At 49.2% G+C, this 18,308-nt stretch overlaps 1 protein-coding gene across 1 annotated transcript in view; it reads left to right on the top strand.

The window, feature by feature from the left end:
* Nucleotides 1–18,308, top strand: part of Itsn1 (intersectin 1) — a 179,817-nt gene that overhangs the window by 156,572 nt on the left and 4,937 nt on the right. The window contains exons 30-38 of the mRNA XM_038345999.1: nt 412–518; nt 4,558–4,741; nt 8,914–9,012; nt 10,819–10,986; nt 13,817–14,029; nt 15,303–15,424; nt 16,555–16,637; nt 16,939–17,022; nt 17,425–17,598. Of these exons, the coding sequence (XP_038201927.1) occupies nt 412–518; nt 4,558–4,741; nt 8,914–9,012; nt 10,819–10,986; nt 13,817–14,029; nt 15,303–15,424; nt 16,555–16,637; nt 16,939–17,022; nt 17,425–17,598 (1,234 nt within the window). The remainder of the gene's footprint in view (nt 1–411; nt 519–4,557; nt 4,742–8,913; nt 9,013–10,818; nt 10,987–13,816; nt 14,030–15,302; nt 15,425–16,554; nt 16,638–16,938; nt 17,023–17,424; nt 17,599–18,308) is intronic.

Raw genomic sequence — 18,308 nt, 5'->3', positions numbered from 1 at the left:
CTCTCGATACCACCTGCTTCCAGCTCCGTGCTTTCCTAACAATGCCCGTGGCTTGTCTGGGTGTAAAGAGGGGCCACACATCTCCACAGGCATCCTCAAACTCCCATGTCCTCACGGTGAAGGGGTGAGGCAGCCCTACCTGCATGCATGCTGGTCCACTAACCTCCTAGCTTCCTATTGGCGGAATCAAGTCTCCTCTTGGAGATTCTCCTGGGCTCCCCTTGGCAAACACTTGTCCTCTCAGGAGAAGGTGCAGTTTCTGAGTCCTCTCCCTTGTGCGTGCTAAATGAAGCTGAGCAAGCATGCGTGTGTGTGTGCGTTCATTCGTGTGTGCATGTGTGCGTGGCGTGTGTGTGTGTGTGTTGAGCTAACTGTTTGCTTTCTGAATGGCTTCGTTTTCTACACCTGTAGGTCTTTCAGAAACCTCTGATGGAGTCTGAGCTGCTGACAGAAAAAGAGGTCGCTATGATTTTTGTTAACTGGAAGGAGCTGATCATGTGTAATATCAAACTGCTGAAGTAAGCATTTCCCTCTCGCCTCCCTGGCATGTGCACCCGCAGCTCTGTGTAGTCCGTCTGTCCCTCACGCATGCCGCCCTGTGCTTCTTTCTGCCCCCATACCAGCCCAGCTCATTGCCTCTCAAAGTGCCATCACCCTCCTATGCTCTCATCCCTCCTGGACATACAGTATGGAGTCATCACAGTGGGGCATGAACTGCATGTGCGTGTGGGTTCTGCCCTGACGATAGTGGCAGATTTTCCTTAGCTAGGACAGTCTTGGCTTCTGGCTGCTGGTTGGCTCCATCCTTGTGGAAGCTGTCATGTCCTGAACCCAGTCCCTGTGTACTCGAGAGGTAACGGCAGGTTCCTGGGTCTGTAATTGGAGTAGCTGGGGAGAGGGAGCCAGGAGACTTAGAGAAGCGAGCATGAAGGAATAAGCGTGGTGTCTGCTCCCTCCATGCCTAGGCTCACACTGCGGAAGCTCTCTGTGCATAGGTGGGGTGGCCGACTCTTGGGCTCACTTCTCGCTGCTATCCTCTGACTCTATGTCTTTGGTTGAGTGGCTTTACAGTCAATCTCTTGGCCTCTGTGTCCACATCTGTAAAATGGCAGTTTTCTTACTCTTTTCTGTGGCTATAACAAAAACCTGAGGTTATCTCCATAAATAAAGAAAAAATGTTTATTTAGCACAGCAGCCTTTAGGTGAAGGCCTCGTGGCCAATAATAAAGGAGAGGTCATGTGACAAGTCAGGAAACCAGAGACTGGGGTCTGACTTGTTCTTCTGTAACAGCTTTTTCTGAAAGGAATTAGCCAGGGCCCTAAGAGGCTCTTCAAAGGTGCTGCGCAGCTGTGCTTTTGGTCCCGAATTATGAATCTATTAAGTAACAAGCCAAGGTAAATGAATAAAGAGCAGGAGGTAGGTAGGTAGGGAGGGAGGTAGGTAGGTTGGTAGGTAGGTAGGTAGGTTGGTAGGTATGTGGGTAGGTATGTAGGTTGGTAGGTAGGTTGGTAGATAGGTAGGTTGATAGGTAGGTAGGTAGGTAGGTAGGTAGGTAGGTAGGTGGGTGGGTGGGTGGGTGGGTGGGTAGGTAGATAGGTAGGTAGGTAGGTAGGTAGGTAGGTAGGTAGGTAGGTAGGTAGGTGGGTAGGTAGGTAGGTGTTGGGACTGATTGGAGTCCTGGCCTTCAGCTGCTCTTCCTTGCTAGAGCCTTCTAATTGAAGTTACTAAAAGCTGTGCTTTGCCTAGAGGATCAGAGGATAGGATTTTCACCTGTTGACCATTGACTGTTGGGTATTTAAGCCTCCATGGCGCTATTAAAGAGGGGCTTTGTACCAGTGATGGAAGGTCTGTCTGTCTGTCTCTCTGTGTGTTTCCTCAACCTCCAGACCCTTGCCCGAAGCTCGCGAACTGGATTCTAGCGCATAGAGCGCAGACAGGGTGGCACGGTGCGCGGCACGTAGGTAGGTTGGTAGGTAGGTAGGTAGGTTGGTAGGTAAGTAGGTAGGTGAGTAGGTAGGCAGGTTGGTAGGTAGGTAGGTTGGTAGGTAGGTAAATAAGTTGGTAGGTAGGTAGGTTGGTAGGTAGTTTGGTAGGTAGGGAGGTAGGTGGGTAGGTAGGTAACTGGGTAGGTTGGTAGGTAGCTGGGTAGGTAGGTTGGTAGGTAGGTAGGTTCGTAGGTAGGTAGGTAGGTGGGTAGATTGGTAGGTGGGTAGGTAGGCAGGTAGGTACTCAGAAAGAATGTGAGATGAGGGTAACAGAACTTCATCAAAGCAGCTGCTCACAGTATGTAGCAGAAACCAACTGAGGAAGTCCTGTTGAGGCCAGCTGGAGGCAGGAGCTGATGCTGAGGCCATGGAGGGGTGCTGCTTGCTGGCTTGCTCATCATGGCTTGCTCAGCCTGCTTTCTTATAGAACGCAGGACCACCAACCCAGGGATGTCATTAACCACAGTGAGCTGGGCCTGCCCTAATCAACCACTAATTAAGAAAATGGCCAGACATTTTCTTAACTGAGGTTCCCTCCTCTCGGATGTCTTCAGCCTGTATCAAGCTGATATAAAACTGTCCAGCATGGTCATCCCCCAGAATCTGATGATAAGACCCTATCACTGACGACAGCACACACCCGAGTCACAGGGTAGAGAAATCAGGGTGTACCTATAATACAGGCCAGCTTCATAGTGCTACAAGGTTCTGTGTAATGGTACCGGGGGAGAAGAGTTACCAACAGTCTTATCTGACCTTGGACCCTGTGACCTACGATAATGACTGGCCTGGAAGGAAAGTGTTCAGTGCGAGGGAGCATTAACAGATGCTGGGATTCTGACTGTCACTGCCCACTCAGTGTGGACATTAGCTGGAGCCACTGATGCATCGTCGGCCACTGGTGAATGCTTTGTAACTTGGACATTCTTAGCTGACTGCTCCCCACTGCGGATCATGGCCTCTCACATGCAGCTCTTTCTATGAGGAAGCCCCTCACTAGAGGTCTCGGTACTCTCAGGACTGTGGTTGCAACAGCTGACTCACTGGCTCACCCTCTACTTCACCTCTGACTCATGCAGAACATTCTAGGAAGAGACTCTCAGTTGAACCTAGTAGTGGTAAGCCAGGCCGTGATTTCAAGCTGACTTCCTGGTTAGACAACTCGATTCTATCAGATCCCAGGGATGACAACATCCTTGAGATGGTGACCATGAGCGGATGAGCTTTGCCCCCCCCTTCTCATCTTCCCCCATCATTAAGGAGGAGAAAGAGGGAAATCCCTGTATCATCCTCCCAGAAAAGCTGCTTTTGAGGAAACAAGGGATCGAGGGGTTCTTAGCAAGTTGTGAGGTGGTCATTCGTTTCTCAGCCTCCAAAATTACCCGTGGCTAATGCTGCAGCAAAGTTCTTCGGGGATACTCCCCACATCCCTCCAGTGAAACAGAGTCCTTGGGCCATCCCGAGGACCCCAGGCCTTCTCACGCCCAGGCTGCCACTGCCTACCTGCGGGAGCCTGCACCAGAACAGAAACTGCTGATTGATTCTGTGACCTGCTGTCCCAACTTTTCTTCCTTGGTTTTCCTCAGATGAAGAAAATTTCTTTAGCTGAAAAAAAAAAATGAAGGATAAAGAAAAGCAGATGTTCTGCAGTTTTTAAAGCTGGAGACTTGGATGGTGGAGCCTCCTTGGAATTGCGTAGTCTTGCCCACACCTCATGGTTTCCCCACTATGACCATGAAAGTAGTCACAAGGATTCAGAGGGATACCTTCCAGCCTTGTGTTGAAATCCCATACTGTTCCATCCACACCCTCGTGTGTCTTTAGGGCGGTTGAACACGCAGTCTCACGCGTGGTCTGGCCCCAGCAGTGTCTTACTACCCTCGCCGTGTGGAAGTTGAGCATCTTCCATGTGGTAAGACTGCACACTTTAGAGATGGAAGGAAGGACGCTCCATCCTGGCTGCCGTGGCCCTGAATGCTGCATGCAGCAGGTAGATCCAGGAATGGACGCTCCCTTGTCCCTTAGCAGCTGTTCCCAGCTTTCAGGGTGGAAACTGTTTGAGTTTGTTTTTTCATGATTATTTACCTGGTCAGCTTTAAATTAGACACATCAATGAAGCCGTGGACAGGAGAAATATTTCATGTGATCATTTTTATCTAACTTTGGGAAACTTTGAGAAACACACTGAGATTGTGGCAATGGATTTGAAAGTTTGTCTCTCCTTCCGATGGTGACGTCACTTCCCTCAGAAGATTAGAGTCCCAGAAGTGGGCTCTGTGCTCAGACTGGGGCGTTCACCATAGATAATGCAGGGGGGCAACAACACAGGGGTCCTCTCTGAGTTAAGGAAAGAAGAAAATGTAACAGCCACCACGCTGAAGAAAACCACCCAGGCGATCCCTTTCCACCGTACTAAGCCCATGTCCTTCTCTGTCCCTTGTCTCCCAAATAGATGTGTTAGTAGGTCTCAGATCGGTGTCCCTCCCGCTCATCCATATCTCTGCAACCCGGAGGTGTGGGGTGTGTCAGGCCGTGTGAGGGGGGCAGCTCATCTCCCATGTTTCCGTGCAGAGCTCTGAGAGTCCGTAAGAAGATGTCCGGAGAGAAGATGCCAGTGAAGATGATCGGCGACATCCTGAGTGCCCAGCTGCCCCACATGCAGCCCTATATCCGGTTCTGCAGCTGCCAGCTCAATGGGGCTGCCCTCATCCAGCAGAAGACAGACGAGGGCCCCGACTTCAAGGAGTTCGTCAAAGTAAGGGAGTCGGGGCTACCGGGAGACTTGGGGACCCTCTCCAGAGTGCCATATTGATGTGTAAGGGGTTCATCAAAAGTCCGCAAGCAGCTTTCCACCAAAGGCCACTGAGGATCAGTGGAAGTCGTGGGGGGCATTAAACTTGCAGGTGTGGTTCACACCCAAAGGGTGTGCTTGGACAGGAGAGTCCTCCTTGGGCTTGGAAGCTTTGAAATAGCTTCAGAGATATGTTTTCCAGGTGTTCGTGGCATTTTTAAGAGGCATGTCTAGTTCCCTTATTTCATTTTCTGGCCTCATGCAGATAGGAGCCCCCTTCACTTAGCATCAATATTCCTAGTTCTCCGCCAGCCTCTGCCTTCCGGGCTCAGAGGGAATACCCAGGTCCCCATAGCACCTTGGTCCCAGTTTTGGCTTTCTTCCTGTTACTGGGATAAAACGCTCTGACCAAAGGGGAAGGGAAGAGTTGTTTTGGTTTACAGGTAATGGTCTGTCATTGTGGAGAACCAGGCAGGAGCTCACAGCAAGGATCTGGAGGCAGAAACCGAAGATCTTGGAGGAATGCCGCTTCCTGCCTTGCTCTCAGGCTCATATCTAGCTACCTTTTAAAAAACAGCCCAGGTCCATCTACTGAGGGGTTGTGCTGTCCAGAGTGCACTGAGCCCTTATACATCAATTAGCAATTTAAAAAATATCCCACAGGCCAATCTGATGGAGACAGTTCCTCAACTGAGGGTCCCTTTCCCCAGATATGACAAGCTCAGCCATCACCACTCCTTTCCATTGGAAAGTCATGGGCTTGGGTGAATCGGAGGTTTCTCTCCCACCCACTAGTTTCCAAATAACTACTCAGAGGCTTAATATTAAATGTTTGGCCGATGGCTCGGGCTTATTACTAGCTAGCTCTTACATTCAAATTCACCCATTTCTACTCATCTACGAATTGCCACATGGTTGTCACCTTACTGGTCTGCTGGCATGTTATTCCTTGGACTGCTGGATGGTGTCTCCCAGACTCCATCCTTCTTCTCCTGTATCTCTGCTTGGATGTTCCACCTGGCTCTATTCTGCCTTGTTATAGGTCAAAGCAGCTTTATTTATCAACCAATGAGAGCAACACATATTCACAGTATACAGTATCCCACAGCACTTGAGCTTGGGGCAGCCCATGGGACTCACACAGCTCTGCTGTAGGGCTAGCAGAGTCTAGAGAGCTGCATCCACCAGGGCACATTTGTGGAGCTGATGCCAAGGCTGCCAGAGGTCTCTGCACTAGGCTATTAGCCCTGGTACTCGGTGTGCCTCAGAGTGGGTCCATACTAGTCACAGAGGCCCTCAAGCAGCGAGAAAGAAAGAAAACAGGAAGAATTAGTGACTTCCCGGAAACAAGTATCTTTTGCAGAAGGAGCTGCATGTCTTTGTGTCCCGGCTTTTGGTGTGTATGGGGGGTCACCCTCACCTCGGGAATCATGCTCCCTGAATCGTCACAGTGATGTGTCACTGAATCGTCACAGTGATGTGTCACTGAGGCATCGTCATCAGAGCCTCCACACGCAATGTCCTCTGCTCTGGTGTTTCTCTGCATCACGTACTTTGCTGTGCTAGCTGGAGAATGAGGCATTCTGAGGACAGCCACGGCGGGGAAGAAGATTAAGAAGTGAGACAAGGTTGAGATGAAGATGAGGGTAGATGCCAGGCTGCTAGCACCACAGGCCGCTGTAACTTCAGCCAAGAGCTCAGCTCCCAGCCATAGGCTGGATGAGTCCATCCTGCCTTAACTCAGGGCAGGCTGATGGCAGCCCAGGCAGGGTTGCCGCCCCTCCCCCCAGCCCTTCTCACTGTTGTTGCTCGCTTGATGGGAGTTTTGCCTCCTATGCTTCCAAAATGATGGTGACTGATACCAGGCCCGGGTGCCAGAACTCTAGATGTCTATGCCTAAGGCATTAATTAAACTGGACCCCAGACATCTTTACCTTTTTGTGGTAGAAGAATTCCTGTCCGCTGGAGAGGTTGACAGAGTTAGCAGGAGTAGCAGGAGGTTGGGTGGCTGGGAAGGTGATCCAGGGTAAAGCAGTGCCAGCCCCAGAACCTACGGAAAAGTAGACAAGAGCCAGCTCTCAAAGTCACCCTCTGACCTCCGTGTGCACCCACCTACACATATGTGCACACATGCACATACATACACAGGCACACATAAACACACAGGGACACACATGTGCACCTATATACACGTACACATACATACACACATACACAGGCACACATAGACACATAAACACACAAGGGCACACACATGTGCATCCCCACACATGTACACATACATACACACATACACAGGCACACATAAATGCACAAAACACACATGCACACACATATAAATAAATGCTTTTTAAAAATAAAGTGGTAAGAGGAAAGACGCCAAGAGGTGAAGACACGTGGTGGGGCCCACCCCAGACTGGAGTGGTAGTCCTCAGGTCTTGACTCTACCATCTGGCCCGGCCCGGAACTCACTGAAACCTGCTCGGGAATTATATACATCTGAAATGAGACAATTATATGTCTTTCTGGTTCCCCTAGCACTCAGTGGGGTTTTGACTCTTTTGGGCCCCTGGGATATCGCCAAGGTTCTCAGATATCTGGAAGAAATTCGGAAGCTAGAATCTGCTCTCAGAGAAGGTATACTGAGTCTGGAGGCCGGGTGTGGAGAGCCCGCATCTGAGAGTCTCCATCTGTCTTAGTTAGGGTTTGTGTTGCTGTGGAGAGACACCATGACTACAGCAACTCCTATAAAGGAAAGCATTTAATTGGGGTGGTTTACATTTTCAGAGGATTAGTTCCTTATCATCGTGGTGGGACATGATGGTGTACAAGCAGACACGGTGCTGGAGAAGGAGCTGAAAGTCCTGCATCTCTGACTTGAGGGAAACAGGAAGTGGTCTGACTACTGGGTGTGGTTTGAGCGTATGTGAGACCTTAAAGCCCGCCTCCACACCACACTGACATACTTCCTCCAACAAGACCACACCTACTCCAACATGTAGCATGATTAATAAAAACCAAGAGACAGATATTGGGGTTCAACCTGGAGGTCAGAAAAGCAGAATAACCAACCACTGGCTCTTACCTCTACTTTAGTCTGAAATGGTGATCCTGCCTCCAGGAATCCTCAGAATGAGACTGTGTGTGAAATATGAATTCTCCTGTTTTATATTTCTCTCTAGTGCTGGGATTAAAGGCATGCACCTCTACTCACTACTCTATTCCTTTTTTTATTTTTAAGGACTTTTTCTATCCTTTTTCTTCTCCCTCCCAAGTCTACGTATATTTTTAAGCACATTGTAAACCTTTTAGAGGTTTTTTTTTTTTTAATTTGAATCTGTCTTGACTGTATATCTCTATCTTTTTCTGAACACATGAGTCTTTAATCTGCTAAGCAATATGGCTAGGATTAAAGATGCGGCTTTGGCGGCTGGCTTCACTAGCTCAGTAGAGCATGAGACTGTTAATCTCAGGGTCGCATGTTTGTGCCCCACATTGGGTGCCATTTGTAGACAGAAGTTTCTGTCTTGCCCAGTTCTGCTGCCCCTCAGAAAACACACAGAGGCTTATATTAATTATAAACTGTTTGGCTTATTAGCTCAGACTTATTATTAACTAGCTCTTACAACTTAAGTTAACCAATAATTCTTGTCCATGTTTAGCGGTGTCACTTGGTACCTTTTCTCAGTGAGGCATTCTCATCTTGCTTCCTCTGTCCAATTGGTGACTGAGTCTCTGCCTTTCCTCTTCCCAGAATTCTCTTAGTCTGGTCGCCCCGCCTATACTTCCTGCCTGGCAACTGGGCAATCAGCATTTTATTAAACCAATAAGAGTGACAAATCTTTATAGTGTACAAGAGCATTCTCCCATAGCACCAACAAGGTTATACCTCCTAACAGTGCCACTCCCTTTGGGGGCCATTTTCTTTAAAACCAGCACAATGTCCTCCCTCTGCAAATGTCTTCAGGCTGGACCATGACAGCTGGACAATGCTCCAGCTCCAGGCTTCTCAGTTACTATCCAGATGGATTGGTAATGGCCAGAGAGTCCTAAGTGACAGGCGCAATGTCACTGACTGACTGTAGATTTTGCAGATTTCTAATGCACATTTTTAAAAAAAATTTCTCCTCTTCTAGAGACTGGCAATGGACCCTCGGTGCAAAGGGATGCCACTGTCCAGTTTTATCCTGAAGCCTATGCAGCGCGTCACGAGATACCCGCTGATCATTAAAAATGTAAGTACCACCACTTGTGCCTTTGCAGGCGGAGGAAGGCTGGAGGCAGCTGGAGGTTGCTAGAGGTGGCTGGAGACAGGGTGGATCTCCCAGCCAGTGCACCTGGGGGTTGCGTGTGGAAGTCATATGCTCACAGGGTGCTGAAGCCATCTGCTTGGTAACTGGGAGGAAAAGATAAAAACTAATAAAACGTAGCCCTCAGATGGCAAGCAAGTGGCTTCGGAGGCAGAGGATGAGAGCTCTGTTCTCAGTGCGTTCCCAGCGCTGGCACAGCGTTTGGAGCCACAAAGAGAGAGAAAGCAATTCCTGGCGTCTGTCTCGGGAAGGTCGTTCCCTGATGTTCCCTCCCAATACCAGACACCTGTTTTCCTCCTGGTCTTTCGAGAAAGCCAGTTCCAGAGAAAACAGAAGTAGTTCAGTGTCCATACCGGGAAATGAGCAGCAGGCTCGACCGCCCTCTGAGCCATAGAGCCGGAGGGAAAGGAAGCCTGGCTCCCCAGGGAGGTAGAAATTTGTTTCCTTTATTTGAGAGTAGCATTTAGAAACCTAACTGTAGGAGCAGGCATGCTCATGGCTACTCTGGGATATGGGTGCCCCTCCCCACGTGTGTGTACGTGTAAACGCACACGAAGTGCATACATTTGTTCAGGCTTCCCATGTGTAACCCATCTCCCTCCCACCTAAGCCGCAGACCGACCCAGTTCCGGCTATACCACACAGTAGCACATTTCCCCGAGTCCGTTCATCTGCGAAGTGTCTTCCTGTCTTTGCTCCTTGCCCTCTCTGTGTAGCCATGCACTGATACTGGAAATAAGCCTTTGACGTGGCTTTCACCAGCCAGGAGAAAACTAAAAATCAGGAGCTAAGAGGCACTAACTTTTAACAGGAAAACACACACTGGCATTAGCAGAACACAGTTGTTGCTGCTCCACGGAGCATCTAAGACCCGAAAGCTGCCTCAACGGCACAGAGATCCAGAAAAGTATGATAACTGAGTCTTTCACAGACTGATTTTTATTTGCTATCTCATAAACGAGGAAGCTGGCTTCTAAGGGATGACAGCTGGAGGTGCCCTCCGGCCTCCACTCACTAGCGAATGCACATACATGCACGTGTGTCTCCATACATACATAAAATAAACATATTTGCTCAGGGGAACCATCCGAATTGATTCCAGGATACACAGGTACATACAGCTATGCATGTTCTCTAGGGGTCACGAGTGTATGGTGATGGCATCGCCCCACCCCACCGTAAGGTGCCCTACATACTTGTGAGTTCATGAGAGCCTGTTTAGTGCCAACACACGATTCCGTCCTTGGTTCCCTCAGGCGGGGGAGCTGAGGAAGAGCAGCTGCTGGTGCCAGCAGGAAAGCCTGGCTTCTATTCCTGGTCTCTGGCTGAGTTTCTTCCTTTGTGAACTATAGTGAAGATTCTTAGAACAGAAATCCCGAGTCCCTTCTAGCTGCACTGTTCTGTAGCCACCATGGATCTGGGGTGTTTACGTGTGTGGTTTGGACGTTCATGCTGGAGGCCAGCATTCTGCCGGGAAGATCACAGTTTGCTCAAGGGTATGAGGTTGAGCCTTTAGGCTCGAGGGCAGGACCACCTTCCTGCAGCAAGTATAGGCCCTGCTGAGTCCAAGGCTACTCAATGGAGCCAACACAGAATGGTCTTTACACTCGAGTCATGGCTGTGGTAGGCACCATGCAGGAAAGCACTGGGTTCCATAATGATGGAACCAGGTCCGTCCACTGTGGAAAGCGGCCTGACAAGGCTGTTGCTGTCCTTCCTTCTCCCATACAGATCCTAGAAAACACCCCTGAAAACCACCCCGACCACAGCCACTTGAAGCACGCCCTGGAGAAGGCAGAAGAGCTGTGTTCCCAGGTGAACGAGGGGGTGCGAGAGAAGGAGAACTCAGACCGGCTGGAGTGGATCCAAGCCCACGTGCAGTGTGAGGGCCTTTCTGAGGTAGGTGCCTACGGGGCGGGGTGGGGCGGGGCAGGGCGGGTGGGACCTGGACCACTCTCAGCTGAGCGAGGGCAGGAAGCACAGAAGGGATGAGAAAATGGACCATTTTCTTTTCCACATCACAGCTGCCTCTCTTCTCCTCTCAATGCGTATTTTTAATTTCCGTTATATTTTCCACTGCCAAAAATTTATTTTTTTCAAATGTTCTAGTTTCATTTGTGTGTCTTGTTCCTTGTTTAAGTGTTCATGTTTCTTGTTTGTTTCTTAACATACTTAAAACATATTTGTGTGTATTTCAACATCTGATCATCCCAGTATCTAAGGGTCATATTCTTTTGTCTGTTGTTTCTGATAGCGCTCACTCAGCATGCCTTATTTTTCTATTTGTTCTGTGATTTTTTTTTCTGTACTAGCCGCCAAACCCAGGGTCTCTTGCATGACAGTTAAATGCTCTTTTGCTGAGCCACACTCTCGGCTCCTATATTGTGAATTTTGACCGTGAACTATTTGTTCTTTTGAAACTTCCCCTGTGCCTATCTTTGCTGCTTGAACTTGCATTTCCCCTGAGTGGATTACTACCCAGGCCACCCTATGTGTTATGTAGATGGAATTTGGGGATCACATTGAACAGGTGAATTACAGCCATGGTGTTGTATGAGAGCTGCCCAGTAGTCAGAGTCCAGGCAGTATGTTCACCTCCGTGTACCAAAGCCGGAACCAGCAAAGTTCCCTTGCCTATTTCTTCTGCACTTCAGTTTGCCAGTTACTCATCGACTCAGGCGCCGTCGCTCTGCCCAGCCCTTCACCTCAGTCTTGGATTCATCTCCTGTTACCCTGCCACCCAGTGGAGCCTCAGTGCCAACAGGTCCAAAGGGCGCTCAGGGCTAACTCTGCCTTTGAAGTCTGGTCCTCTAATGATCTTGTTTCCGTTCTGCTTTGAGAATCTGCTCGTTTCTTTTCGATTTTTTTTTTTGACCAGCTTGCATTTTCAAGGTGTTTTGTATTTTGCTCTTTTTAAAAAGCCTGTGTTGGTGAGTCATCTGGATCCACACACTCGTCTTTGCTGGGTTTCACGCTCTCCCTGTCATGTAACCTTTGCTCTCATTCCTTCTGCTTGTGTTCTCTCTGTATCGGAGTACATGGGTGTGCAGACACATACATGTACACTCATGCATACATGTATATGTACAGATTTCTAGAATTTCCCAAAACGCCCAGGGAGAATGTGTCTCACTCACCCCCCTTCCCTGTGGTTTCTCATTGCATGGAGACCACCCTCGCCCTATCCTCCCAGACCCACAGTGTAAGTGTGCACCAACTTATCAGCAGCCCCACAGACGCTGAAGAGATGGCTGTGGGTTCTCCTTTGAGAGCCCAGGGACATCTTTGATTGGCTGGCTCACTCATTTATATGCACGAAGAACCATTTATTATCTGCTCACATGCCATTGTTTGAACTCAATCCCAAGGCAATTTTGAGAGAGAGAAAGAAAGATTGGGACCCATAGGGTTTCAGCAGTTGAGAGCACTCACTGGCTGCTCTAGTAGAGGACCCTTGGGTCAGTTTTGAACACCTACAGGTCAGTTTTGAAAACCCACAGCTACCTATAACTACAATTCCAGCAGAGAGGACACCTCTTCTGACCTTCACTGATACCGGCATGCATGTGGTTTACAGATGCGCATTCAGGCAAAGCACTCATACACATTAAAAAACAGAAAGTGTGACCCTCCATCTGGAGAGTTTGTGATCTGCCTTGTGCTAGGAGCCTAGAGATCAATCTATTCTTCCTGCCCATCAAGAGACCTCCTGTTGGGCTGTCTCCATCAGCCTTCCAGGCTCCCTCAGAGCCTCAGACAGGAGATTAGAGGTCCTCCATCCTTAGACCTAAGAGTCAAGTAGAATGGACTCTTCTTGTCACCTCTAGGTCTCTCTCTGGTCACCAAATCACTGTCGGTTTTCCTCCCACATGGGAAGTGGACGCGTAGCCACCAACATCTCTTAGGGGACATTATTGTGAGCTCCATAGCCTCTTCCCAGATATTTTTGTCAGAGAAGTGTGTTACCATCATGATCTGGAGAGCTTTCTCTTGAAGGCAGTTAAAGAGTCTGTCTCACATGAGGTCATGTGGGCCATAGGCTGGCCGGAGATTGCAGCCTCCAGGGAGATGCTGGGGTCGGGCATCAGCATCCACAGTTGCCCCTCAACTGTGAGTGGAGGAAGGCAGCCGTTCCCTGCACAGTTTCTAAACTAGTAAGTGGGGTGAGATTCAGCATGCACCACACTGCTATGTAGAGCTTCGAGGGGTCACTTGGTATGCCCGAATTTTGCAGCTCCTCTAGTCCCAGGGTCTGGACTCTCCATGTGGGAAAGTAGCTTTTGTCCACGAACTTTTTCATGAGTTCTGCCACTTTCCAGAAGCCCTGGGCACTCTTTGAGCCCTGCGAGGATTTCCTGTTGGAGCTGGTTCTTGCTATTGCGAATCCAGTGTAGCACCCCACATGGCGCAGATAGCCAAGAGGGGACCTAGTGAGCCAGCTTTCTTCCTTGTGTCCCACTTCTCAATAAACGAAGTGGAGAGGCACATCCACCACACCCTGATAGCAGAGTGAAGCCCCAGCAGAAAGGCCTCGAGAATTTAACCAAGACTAATCCGGGTACCTGAAACCCCAGAGCCTTTTGCCGGAACTCCTCAGAGCCCTTCTTCATTTGTATGTGGGGATTCAGGGCTGCTGGGGTCCAGCGTTCATACTTTGAGACAGAGGAACAAAGACAAGAGCGGGAACTCCCTTCATCCCTCCTTCTTCCTGTCTGCTTGTCTCTTCTAGCAACTGGTGTTCAACTCGGTGACCAACTGCTTGGGGCCTCGCAAGTTTCTGCACAGCGGGAAGCTCTACAAGGCCAAGAGCAACAAGGAGCTCTACGGCTTCCTCTTCAACGACTTCCTTCTGCTGACCCAAATCACAAAGCCCTTAGGCTCTTCTGGCACCGACAAAGTCTTCAGCCCCAAATCTAACTTGCAGTATAAAATGTACAAAACGGTAAGGTTCAAGCTAAGTCGCAGGTAGAGGAGGGAGTGTCCAAAAGAAGTCCTTTTCTGAAGGGTTTGGTACAACAGTGTGGAGAAAGCAAAGGGGAGGAGCTTAAAGTAAAGGATGGACCAGGACAGAGTAAGGGAAGGGGCTAGGAGGAGGAGTTAGGATAGAGTAAGGGGCGTGGCCAACATAGGTGAGGGAGGGGTAAGGTAGGACAAGGGGAGGGGCTAGGATAGAGTAAGGGGAGGATCCACGACAGAGTAGGGAAGGAGCTAGTATAGGGTTAGGGGAGGAACTAAGATAGGGTAAGGGGAGGAGCTAGGATAAAGTAAGAGGAGGAGCCAAGATACAGTAAGGGGAGGAACTGGCAGAGTAGAGGGCTGTCCATGCCCCACCTTTGTCCCCAGTAACACACAATTCGTGGGGAATCCCCACTTCCCACGTGACAAAGACATGGCTCACTTCTTACAAGCGAACAGGCAGCATGGCCAGTCCGAGCATCCACTGCCCATACCGCCCCAGATGCCCGACAAACTCTCACAGTGGTTTGAAACCTTCCGCGTGGAAGGTTTCTCTGAACAGAACGCTAAGTCCCGTGTATGCAGGACTGTGTGTTGCTACGCCATGGGAGATTTTATTTTTCTAACTTCGTCTCTGCGGGGGTGTCTTTCCTCAAGGGTTCTCACGGGAGCAGCAGTTAGCTTTATTTTGGGAGAAAGTGTTGTTATTATGTGGAGTGTTGTTAGAGCCTTTGTATGAAATCATGGGAGAGACTCTTAGATGCGGGCTGTTTAGGTTGCAGTGCAGGGAAAACGGAGCAGTTAGGGCTTACTTGTCGGGATTTCAAAGGTACCTATTAAGTGACCAAAGCTTTATATAAACGTCACTGCTAATGGGGCTGGAGAGACGGCTTAGGGGTTAGAAACGCTTGCTGCTCTTACAGAGGATCCAGGTTCCAGGTGACTTGACCCCTTCCCACTTCTAGCCTCTGTGGGCATTGCGTACTCGGTGCGCAGACATTCATGCAAGCAAAACACCCGTATACATTATTTTAACATAAAATCTGCATTCTGGTATAGTCTGTGTACCGAACTACACCCTCGAACACACATCCTTCACTTGATTACTGGGTCACACACATGCGCATGCTCAGTGTAGCTTATTGACATCGATAGGCAGGCATGCACGCACATATATGCTCACGTTGCAGACATACAGAGCTTGTGAACACACAGAGGCCCTGCCTTGTTCTGCAACGCCTTTTATTATTACTTTGCAGCCTATTTTCTTAAATGAGGTCCTAGTAAAATTGCCCACCGACCCTTCTGGAGACGAGCCCGTCTTCCACATTTCCCACATTGACCGAGTCTACACCCTCCGAGCAGAGAGCATAAATGAAAGGTAAGCCCGAGCCCTCCCTACTGCCGGCTGAGGGCTACCTGTCAGCCTGCCCCAGCGTTCCCCAGCCGCGATTCTGTCACCTCTGTGTGGAGGGAAGTATTATACAATATTTTAGAACTTCTCAAAAGTTGGACATCTAGTTCAAAATAAAATGGACTGAAACCAGCTTTGCACGAGGCTTTCTCCTTTTTTTTTTTTCTTTTCTTTTTTAGAAATGTTCAGCAGCCTCTGAGGTATCCTGAACTGCTTAGATCGCCCCAAGTTTCTCAGGTGGTAGAAGCCAATAGAAAGTGATTTGGGACTAACTCCGCCCCCAGCCCCCGGGCAGGCATTCTGGGTCTTTGGATTGCGGGTATTTTGCTTCAGTCGTGTCTTAGACCTTTCTGGAGCCAAATGGAACAGATCCCTTTCTGAGGGGCGAGCTTGACACAAGGCCAACAACATTCCCAAGAACACTCTTGCCAGGCAAGAAGATTGGCTAAAGATACTGTGCATATGGCACCAGAGAAAACCCGCGCGCCAAAGCGCCTCCTGCCGTGTGGTCTTTGCTCTTCTATGTGCGATGTGGTTCTTCTTTTGAAAGAAAGACCTCCTGTCTCCCGGGGTTCACCAAGTATGCGATGCTTGGTGGTGAGGGAGGAAGAGGAGCCCTATGCCTATCCCTCCCCCAGCATTAATCAAACTTTCTTCATGGGAGTAGGGAGCTTGAAGGAGATCTTAGCTCACGGGTAATAAAGTGCTGGCTTGCCCAAGTGCACAAAACCCCAGGTTCGATTCCAAGCACCCCCTAAACCAGTAACAGAAGTGTGTGCATGCAATCCCAACACTCAGACTGCGGAGGCAGGAAAAGAAGTTCAAGGTCGCCCTTGATTACTTAGTGAGTTTCCTACCAGCTCCGACTAACCTATGAGCCCTCACCCCGCTAAAAAAGTCTTTCTTTCTGATGACAGATAAATATTAGCACGGTCAAATACAGAATCAGTCTTTCTTTTCTGAGACATTGTTGATAGATTGTTGTTAGATTCAAATACACCAAGTAAAAAGAGTCCCGAAAACAGAATTTGAGCAGACCCCAAGCCAGTTCTGTGCTGATCGATCTGTTGGCAACATTCTGTCTTTTCCCGTCCAAGGACTGCCTGGGTGCAGAAAATCAAAGCTGCCTCTGAGCTCTACATAGAGACCGAGAAAAAGAAGCGCGAGAAGGCATACCTGGGTAATGTGCACAGGGCCCAAGAGACTGGGGCGGGAGGGTCACCGAGTCCATCCCCGTGGACACGGCGGGGGAGGGGGGGTGGGGGGGCGGGGACTGGGACACGTGCATGCGCAGAAGTGGTGGGAGCAAAGTGGGGCACAGGGTGGTGGATGAAGGGCAGGTGCCAAGAGCGGGAGGAGGGAGGGGACTTTGCTTTCTAGCGGGGGCAGACGCACAGCACAGACTGTGGGCATGCTGGGGAGAGAAGGGCATCACAGCAAATGCGAAACAAAACATTTTGTGTTGTTTCCTTGTGGTCTAGTCCGTTCCCAGCGGGCGACCGGCATTGGAAGGCTGATGGTGAACGTTGTAGAAGGCATTGAATTGAAGCCCTGTCGGTCACATGGTAAGGGCATGAATTCCACTCAAGCACTCTAGAGTATTGGGGTGTTCTCCCCAATGAACTTGACATCATTTATGATATTCTTACGCATTGTTTTTCTAGCATTTGTCAAAGAGTTATACACACACAAACACACACACATAATTTTTCTAAATTCTTTTCTATTGTCCTGCTTTTCAGGGAGACCTGAGAGGTCTCATTCATAGTCCATGTGACATACAGTACATATGACATATATGCACAGATAGGAACCATCTGACTTTGAGCCCTGTTAATGGATTTGTTTTTCTAGATGTGATACCAAACTATGTGTGTGTCCTCCAGATTTCCCACTTGTTAATCTCAAAGGTCGAGGGGGTGGAAATGAGATGTGTCCCACCTGGCAGGGGCTTTTGTTTCCTTCAGGAAAGAGCAACCCGTACTGTGAGGTGACCATGGGCTCCCAGTGCCACATCACTAAGACGATCCAGGACACGCTGAACCCCAAGTGGAACTCCAACTGCCAGTTCTTCATCAGAGACCTGGAGCAGGAAGTTCTCTGCATCACTGTGTTCGAGAGGGACCAGTTCTCACCGGATGGTGAGTGGACAATGGCCCTCAGGGCACCCCTGGTCCTGCCCCACCGTCTTTCAGGGGTACATGTTTCCTTACCCAGCACTCCTTGGGATTTCCTGAGAGATCAGGGTGGCATAGTATGAGGAACTGCTGGAGCCCCCTGGTTGGGCGTGGAAGGACGCTCTTGGGCTGGCTACTTCCCTAGGCAGTGGTCTGCTTTCCAACATAAGCATTGTGAGGAAGGGCATGCCTACGGACCTCGATGGAGTTTGGTTTGTGTTTCTGTCCTTGGCTATCATCAAGGCTAGGTCAGTGAAGGCGCTTGCTGCTGCTAAGCCTTGACTTTGATCCCTGGGGCTGACATAGTGGGTTCCTGTTTTTGGCCTCTGATTCAACACATGTGCATGTGGGCAAACACACACACACACTATATATATATATATATATATATACATATATATATATATACATATATATACATACATATATATGTATGTATATATATGTATATATACATATATATGTGTGTATATATATATATATACAGATAAGTAAATGTTTATCAAAGCAATGAGATAGCCATACTTGGTGGTTCACGCCTATCATCCCAGCACTCAGGAGGCTGAGTCAGGAATTATGCGCTGGAAGCAGGACTACATAAGGAGACCCTGTGAAAAATGTAGAAGATGTGGGATAGGCTGACCAGTGGAAGAGGAATATTAGCCCACATAGGT

Source organism: Arvicola amphibius, chromosome 10 (assembly GCF_903992535.2).
Source record: "Arvicola amphibius chromosome 10, mArvAmp1.2, whole genome shotgun sequence".
NCBI lineage: Eukaryota > Metazoa > Chordata > Mammalia > Rodentia > Cricetidae > Arvicola > Arvicola amphibius.
Note: the sequence above shows the minus strand (reverse complement) of the source record. Positions and strands in the feature narration are given on the sequence as shown.